This window comes from Cebus imitator, unplaced genomic scaffold, assembly GCF_001604975.1.
Source record: "Cebus imitator isolate Cc_AM_T3 unplaced genomic scaffold, Cebus_imitator-1.0 Scaffold365, whole genome shotgun sequence".
Taxonomy (NCBI): Eukaryota; Metazoa; Chordata; class Mammalia; order Primates; family Cebidae; genus Cebus; species Cebus imitator.
In genome coordinates this window covers 1432237-1440109 of record NW_016107680.1, presented here as the reverse complement: position 1 = coordinate 1440109, position 7873 = coordinate 1432237, and the positions used below count along the sequence as shown (strand labels likewise).

At 37.5% G+C, this 7873-nt stretch overlaps 1 protein-coding gene across 4 annotated transcripts in view; it reads left to right on the top strand.

The window, feature by feature from the left end:
• CCDC110 (coiled-coil domain containing 110) overlaps window positions 1-7873 on the top strand; it is a 23899-nt gene that overhangs the window by 13414 nt on the left and 2612 nt on the right. For all 4 annotated transcript variants that reach the window (XM_037730830.1, XM_017506915.2, XM_037730829.1 and 1 more), the window contains one exon: window positions 84-2208. In XM_037730830.1, coding sequence (XP_037586758.1) covers window positions 84-2208 — 2125 coding nt within the window. The remainder of the gene's footprint in view (window positions 1-83; window positions 2209-7873) is intronic.

Genomic DNA, 7873 nt, shown 5'->3' with positions numbered 1-7873 from the left:
AAATCCTCCGCAAAATATTATCTGTACTGCTTGGTCATGTGGCAAATGACAATACATTTATAGTGTACTTCTTACTGTTACAGCCTATAGAGAATCAAGAAGAAAACCTGTCTATGGAGAAAAGTCCTCACTTCAAGGATTCCAAGACACTTCATTCAATAGAAGAAAAATTAAGTGGTGATAGTGTGAACAGTCTCTCTCAAAGTATAAATGTTCCACCCCAGAGACATTTCGAGGACACATTAACTCTGAGAACTTCAACAGACAATTTATCTTCAAACATGATTACACACCCTTCAGAAAATTCTGACATCTTGAAGAATTATAATAACCTTTATCGTTTTCTACCTACTGTACCTCAAAATGGGATGTCTCAAGCTGACAGAGTAACACTGGATAAATCCAAAATTACTGCGCCTTTTCTCAAACATGGATTTTGTGAAAATTTAGATGACATTTGCCATTCTATCAAACACATGAAAGAAGAGCTTCAAAAGTCACATGACAGGGAAGTGGCACTTACAGATGAACTTCAGATTTTAAAAACTGATCCACATGTTCAAAGTAGCAGTAAATACAACCTGTCACCTCTTCACCAGGAAAAAATTGGCTTTATTAAGGAAGAAAACGTGGATGGGAATTTAAATGAAGATACAAAATCAAAGAGAATTTCAGAATTAGAGGCATTAATAAACAAATTACTCCCATTCAGGGAAACAGTGTCAAAATTCCATGTGAATTTTTGTAGAAAATGTAAAAAATTATCTAAGAGTGAAATACACAGGGGAAAGAAAAATGAGAAAAACAATAAAGAAATTCCCATCACTGGCAAGAATATTACAGATTTAAAATTCCATTCCAGAGTTCCAAGATACACACTGTCATTCCTCGACCAGACAAAACATGAAATGAAAGACAAAGAAGGACAACCATTTCTAGTAAAACAAGGATCAATAATATTTCAAAATGAGAAGACTTCCAAAGTTAATTCTGTTACTGAGCAGTGTGTTGCAAAAATTCAGTACTTACAGAATTACCTGAAAGAATCTGTGCAGATACAGAAAAAAGTAACAGAACTAGAGAATGAAAATCTAAACCTTAAGTCCAAAATGAAACCTCTTATCTTTACCACACAATCTCTCATACAGAAAGTTGAAACATATGAAAAGCAACTTAAGAATCTGGTTGAAGAAAAGAGTACTATTCAGTCTAAATTAATTAAAACAGAAGAAGACAGCAAAGAGTGTCTTAAAGAATTAAAAAAAATAATTAGTAAATATAATGTTCTCCAAGGCCAAAAAAAAACCCTAGAAGAACAAAATATACAACTTTCTTTAGAGAAGCAACAAATGATCGAAGCATTAGATCAACTAAAAAGTAAGGAACACAAAACTCAAAGTGATATGGCCATTGTCAATAAGGACAATAATCGAATGATTATAGAAATGGAAGCAATGAAAACCAATATTCTGTTGATACGAGATGAAAAAGAAATGTTGGACAAAAAAACACACCAGCTTCTAAAAGAAAAAAGCTCACTCGAAAACAAACTAAAAGAAAACCAGCTAGAGATGATGCAGCTAAAAGAGAAAGAAAGATTGGCCAAAACGGAGCAAGAGACACTTCTTCAAATAATAGAAACCGTTAAAGATGAAAAACTTCACCTTGAAACAGCATTACAAGAATCTACTGCTGCCAGACAAATTATGGAAAGAGAAATTGAGACGATTCAAACCTACCAATCTACTGCAGAGGAGAATTTTCTGCAAGAAATAAAAACTGCAAAATCAGAAGCAAGTATTTATAAGAATAGCTTGTCAGAAATTGGCAAGGAATGTGAAATGTTATCAAAAATGGTAATGGAAATGAAAACAGATAATCAGATTCTAAAAGAAGAACTAAAGAAACATAGTCAAGAAAATATAAAATTTGAAAACAGCATCAGTAGACTTACCGAAGACAAAATACTTTTAGAAAATTATGTAAGAAGCATAGAAAATGAAAGGGATACTTTGGAATTTGAGATGCGGAATCTTCAACGAGAATATTTAAGTGATAAAATGTGTAGTCAGCATAATGACCCTTCAAAAACAACTTATATTTCAAGAAGAGAGAAATTCCATTTTGACAACTATACTCATGAAGACACTTCCCATCCTCGGAGTAGGCCTTTGGCTCCAGATCTGAAAGGTATACGAGTCCTGGTAGGTCAGTAGAGATGTATTTCAGATTCTTTTAGCCTGTTGGGCACTAGACAGAATACAGACGTAAGGAGGAAACTTTAAGATGAATACAACTTTGTTTTGTAAAAATCGTATCCAATTTACTATACAGTGAAATTATTTAGGGATTTTTTTCTAGATAAAATGTATATTCTTTGATTTACATTAATTATGTACATTGTATATGCACTAAGCAACTTTGGCAGCCAGCAAGAGGGAGTTAATTGTTACTCTAAAGTGTGAGCAGCACTTCAGGACTCCTAAAGTATAGCACTACTTATGCTCTAAAGCATAAAAAGTTCATTTGTAAGTGCCACTGCCCTATCATGTGACTTGTGAAGCGCTTCTTTGGTGTGTTTGATACACTGGCAAATGTCATCTAAGTAGAATTCTTCTTTTTTTTTCTAGGAATTCCAAGTAAACTGTATCAATTGCTTCCATCCAAGATATATAAATAAACTGCTCAAATCAATGTTTCAAAAACCTTTGTCCAAGTACTTTTTCCCCCCACAAAATAATTTTAAATTATATGATCACATTAACCTGGTAATTGATTAGGCTAGTTGTTAAAATTAGAAATTGGAATTAGGTATATATTTTATATTGTCAAGAACAGTGGAGAATCTGAGATTTTCCCCAACTAGTAAGCTAATGTTTTCGCGTGCTACAGTTTTGTGGGTTCTAGTGGAAGGCACAGGACTCCTGAGTGAGCGATAAAGGAGAGCGTTACAACAGCAGGAGCCAGAGTATCAGTATGTTTGCATTGGTTCTTCAAGCTCTAATTTCTATAGGCAGCAAAAAGAGGACCACACAGTGGGTTGCATTACAGGAGAAAATGAGCTTTGAGAACCAAATATTATAATGCCTAGTAAGCATGCCTGCCCTTTGCTGTAGATGGAAAGGTTACACTGGACAATGAGCATGCCTGTCCCAGCCCCAGAGGAAACACAATTTCTAGCTTCCAAGGTTGCAAGCACACCTGTCCTGTGCTCCAGAGACACTCTACTTCTAAGACTGCTTGGAAAATATTCCTTGTTGAGTTTTGTCAAATGCTTTTTCTACGTTTATTGAGGTGATCATGTTTTTCTCCTGTAATCTGTTAATATGGTAACTTATGTTAATTTTGAAACCTTACCCTTGAGTTCCCGGGATAAACTCCGCTAGGTCATGTTGTGTTATTCTTTTGATATACATTCCTGGTTTCAATTTGATAACATCTTATTAAGGGTTTTCCTTCTATATTCAGATTATTATCTGTATTATTTTCATGTAATCTCTTTGTCTGGCTTTGGTATCAGGAAAATCCTGTTGGGAAGTGTTTCCCCGTCTTCTATTTTCTGAATTTGTGTAGGATTGGTATTATTCGTATTATTCCTTCCTTAAATATTTAAATATGTAATACTCATAAATATTTGTAAAATATGTAATATGAAAATACTCACCAGAGGGCCTGGATTTCTCTAAATTGGAAGGTTTCACATTGCTACATGATTTCTATTAATATAGAACTATTCAGATTTTCTATTTCTTGAGTTAGAGTTGATAATTTTTATGTCCTGAGGAATTTGTACATTTCATGTAAGTTCTCAAATGTATTGTCATAAAGTTGTTCATAATATTCCTTATTAGCGTTTTAATGTCCAAAGGACTTACGGCAATGTCTCCTCTTTAATTTCTGACATTGGTAATTTAGGGGTTCTTTTTTCTTTATCATTCTTGCTAGAGTTTTACCAATTGTATTGTTCTTTTAAAAAATCAGCTTATTATTGATTTTTCCCGCTGCTTTGTTTTTTATTCCATTAATTTCTGTTCCCACTTAATAATCTCATTCCTTTGGTTTACCTGGGCTAATTGGCCCCTTCCCTAGTTTTGTACCACATTAAATGCATCACAGAGTCCGGTATGTTTTCATTTCCATTCAGTTCAAAATATTTTCTTTTTCACTTGTGCTTTATACTTTGACCCAATGAAATAGAAGTGAGTTGCTCGATTTCTAAATATTTGGAGATTTTCGGTTATATTTCTTTTATTGATTTCTAATTTAATTCTGTTGTGATCAGAGAACACACTGAGACTGGGTTCCGGGATCCGGGGAGGCTCAGCTTGCTCCCCGGTGGGCGGTGTTCTTCCAGGCTCTTGGTCCTTAACTCACCCAAGAATGGGAGAGGAGACCACAACGGTCGCGGTGAGTGATTAGGTAAATATCAGACCCCAAAGAGTTTTGCAGAAAGTGATTTATTTAGGCGGAGAGAGAAAAAGGAGAAAGTAATAGAAAAGAGAAAGAGCAGCTTCCATGAGGTTGTGCAAGGGGATCCAGACATGGAGTCTGCCAGGGAAGGAGACTTTTAACTTGGGAGGAATTCCCACCCCATTCAAATTTTTCGTCCTATGAAAGGAGTTCCTTTAAGCTTCCACTGGAGTGATTGACCTTTGATTTTTTTCCCACGCATGAAAGTTTAAACAAAGGCCTCTAAGTTCCCGGAGTGGGGGGAGTGACGAGTTATGGCACTGGGAAGTTCTTGCTTTGAAACTATGCCCCTTTGTGGACCCGGGAGGAAAATACATTCCCTCAATATTCAATATAATCTTTTAAAATTTATGGAGACTTGTATTATTGCCCAGAATACGGTCTGTCTTGGTTGATGTGTCAGGTGAACTGGAGTGTTCTCTAAAGGTTGACAAGATTGAGCCAATCTGTATCTGTACTGATCGTGTGTCTGCTTGTTCTGACAGTTACTGACAGAGGAATAGCAAAGTTGATTTGTTCATTCTATAAATTTCTTTAAACTGTTTTAAAGCTATTTTATTTTATTTATTTATTTTGAGACAGAGTCTCACTGTTGTCAGCCTGGGCTGGAATGCAATGGCAAGATCTATGCTCACTGCAACCTCCGCCTCCCAGTTTCCAGCAATTCTCCTGCCTCAGCCTCCCGAGTAGCTGAGATTACAGGTGCCCACCACTACTCCCTGCTAATTTTTGTATTTTTAGTAGAGATGTGACTTCGCCATGTTGGCGAGGCTAGTCTTGAACCCCTGATCTCAGGTGATCCACCTGCCTCAGCCTCTCAAAGTTCTGGGATTATAGGCATGAGCCACTACACCAGGACAACGCTCTTTTATGTATGCATATACATTTAGCACTATTATGTCTGGTTGGTAAACTGATACCTTTATTATTATGAAATAACCCTCATTATCCCTAGGGGTATTCTTTGTTCTAAGGTCTCTGATATTAATATATTCCCTTTAGATTGGTGTTTAGATTGATGTTTGCATAGTATATCTTTTTGCATCCTTTTGCATTTACTTTTTAATAATGAATCAGTAGGAGAAACTCTGAATAGTTAAATAATAAATATATACCATGAAAATGGACTACTCAATCCTGAAAATCAAATATAAATCAAATAATTCAAGTATTGAGAAAATAACTAATGGTGAGACTATATCCATTTAAATACAAAACGAAGATTAAAGAACTGAGAATTACGGTTACAAAATAGAATACTATTGTTAAAAACATTGGTAATAAAAAACAAACAATATAAAAAGTCAGGTGCATGGATCTTTGTCTATTTTGTTGACTGCTGAATCGCAGTGCCCAGAGCCACGCCTGGAATACAGTAAACACTCAATATGTGTTAAGTGAATGATGAATGAGCACGCTGCCATTTCACTAGAATATTAGACATAGGCTGGGATTCCCTTTGTACAAATATTGTGAAGAGTTTTAAGTTCAAGAAGTTTAGACAAAATGCGCTGGGTGGGGTGGCACATACTTGTAGCTGCAGCTACTCCGGAGGCCGAGGTGGGAGGATCACTTGACACCAGGAGTTTGAGGCTGCAGTGAGCTATAATTGTGCCACTGCACTCCAGCCTGGGTGACAAAATGAGACCCCATCTCTTAACAACAACAGCAAAGTTTAGACAAGATGACATTTTACGTCACTTTTTAAAATTTTTATTTATTTTTTGAGACAGAGTCTCTCTCTGTTGCCCAGGCTGGAGTGCAGTGGCACGATCTCAGCTCACTGCAACCTCCACACCTCCTGGGTTCAAGCGATTCTCCTGCCTCAGCCTCTCGAGTAGCTGGGACTACAGGTGCGTGCTACCACGCCCAGCTAATTTTGGTATTTTTAGTAGAGATAAGATTTCACTATGTTGGTCAGGCTGATCTCGAACTCCTGACCTTAAGTGATCCTCTCACCTTGGCCTCCCAAAGTCCTGGGATTACAGACGTGAGCCCCCACGTCCGGCCATTTTAGGTCACTGCCTAATAGTTGTGTAATGGTGTCAAATTGCTTAATGAAGATTTTTGGAAATACATATGCTGGGGGGAGGGAGGATAATACATTTTTTTCTAGCTGTCTCCCACAGGGTTATAGCCTGTCCCCCTGATAAGTGTGAGGAGGGATAACCTGGAAATAGGTCTTCTCAGTCTTTTTTCTTGTAAACTAACGTGTGTTCTATAGTTGATTTCCTACAAGTAAGTAACCTCCACCTTAACCCGCTCTCTAATTTTGGTAAAGGCTATAGAGTGAATAATGTAGACCAGCCTGACCAACATGGTGAAACCCCATCCCTACTAAAAATACAAAATTAGCCGGGCATGGTGGCGGGTGCCTGTAATCCCAGCTACTCGCGAGGCTGAGGCAGGAGAATCACTTGAACCCAGGAGGCGGAGGTTGCAGTAGGCCGAGATAGCACAATTGCACTCCAGCCTGGGCAGCAGGAGCAAAACTCTGTCTCAAAAAGAAAAAAAAAAAGCAGCCAGAAGGCTGAGGTGGGAGGATTGTTTGAGCCTACGAGTTGGAGATGAGCGTGGGCAGCATAAGGAGACCTTATCTCCACAAAAAAATCTGAAAAATTAGCCAGGCGTGTTGGCATATGCCTATGGTCCCAGCTACTCAGGAGGCTGTGGCAGGAGGATTGCTTGAGCCTGGGAGGTCGAGGCTGCAGTGAGTCGTGATCACACCCCCTGCACTCCAGCCTGAGCAAAAGAGCAAGACCCTATCTCTTGGGGGGGAAAAAAAAAGAAAAAGCAAGATAGTGTGGCTTTGCCACTGCTGGTTGTACTACCTTGGACAAATTCATCTTTCTCTAACACCATTTTGTTGTTAGATGTAGATTAAGTGATTAATAATAAAAAACATATTAATATGGAATGCACATGGAATGGAATCTGGCATGTTGCATTGTATCCGTGTTATATAACGCTACTAATGAGTTAGCTACTAACATACTTTTGGCATTGTAATGAAAGACCACCAGGGAAAATTCAGTTATAATTGACGAAAACTGAAATTAACAAATTACAACTTATTTACAACAAATTATTTGATGGATAATGATTCTAGTGTTTTGTTGTTTCTGTTTGTTTATTTTAGAGACAGGGTCTCACCGTGTTGCCCAGCCTGGCCTCACACTCCTGGGTTGTGGCGATCCTCCTGCGTTGGCTTCCTGAAGTGCTGGGATTACAGGCATGGGCCACCGTACCCAGCCTTGATAGACTGATATATATTTTTTATTCATTTGTTTATTTTACAGCTTATGAAATATTCTTAATTTGGTGTTCATGATAATTCTTCCAGGTAGGTAATACAGATGACAGATAATGAAAGAATCTTACATTAATTTGCTCTACTATAAGA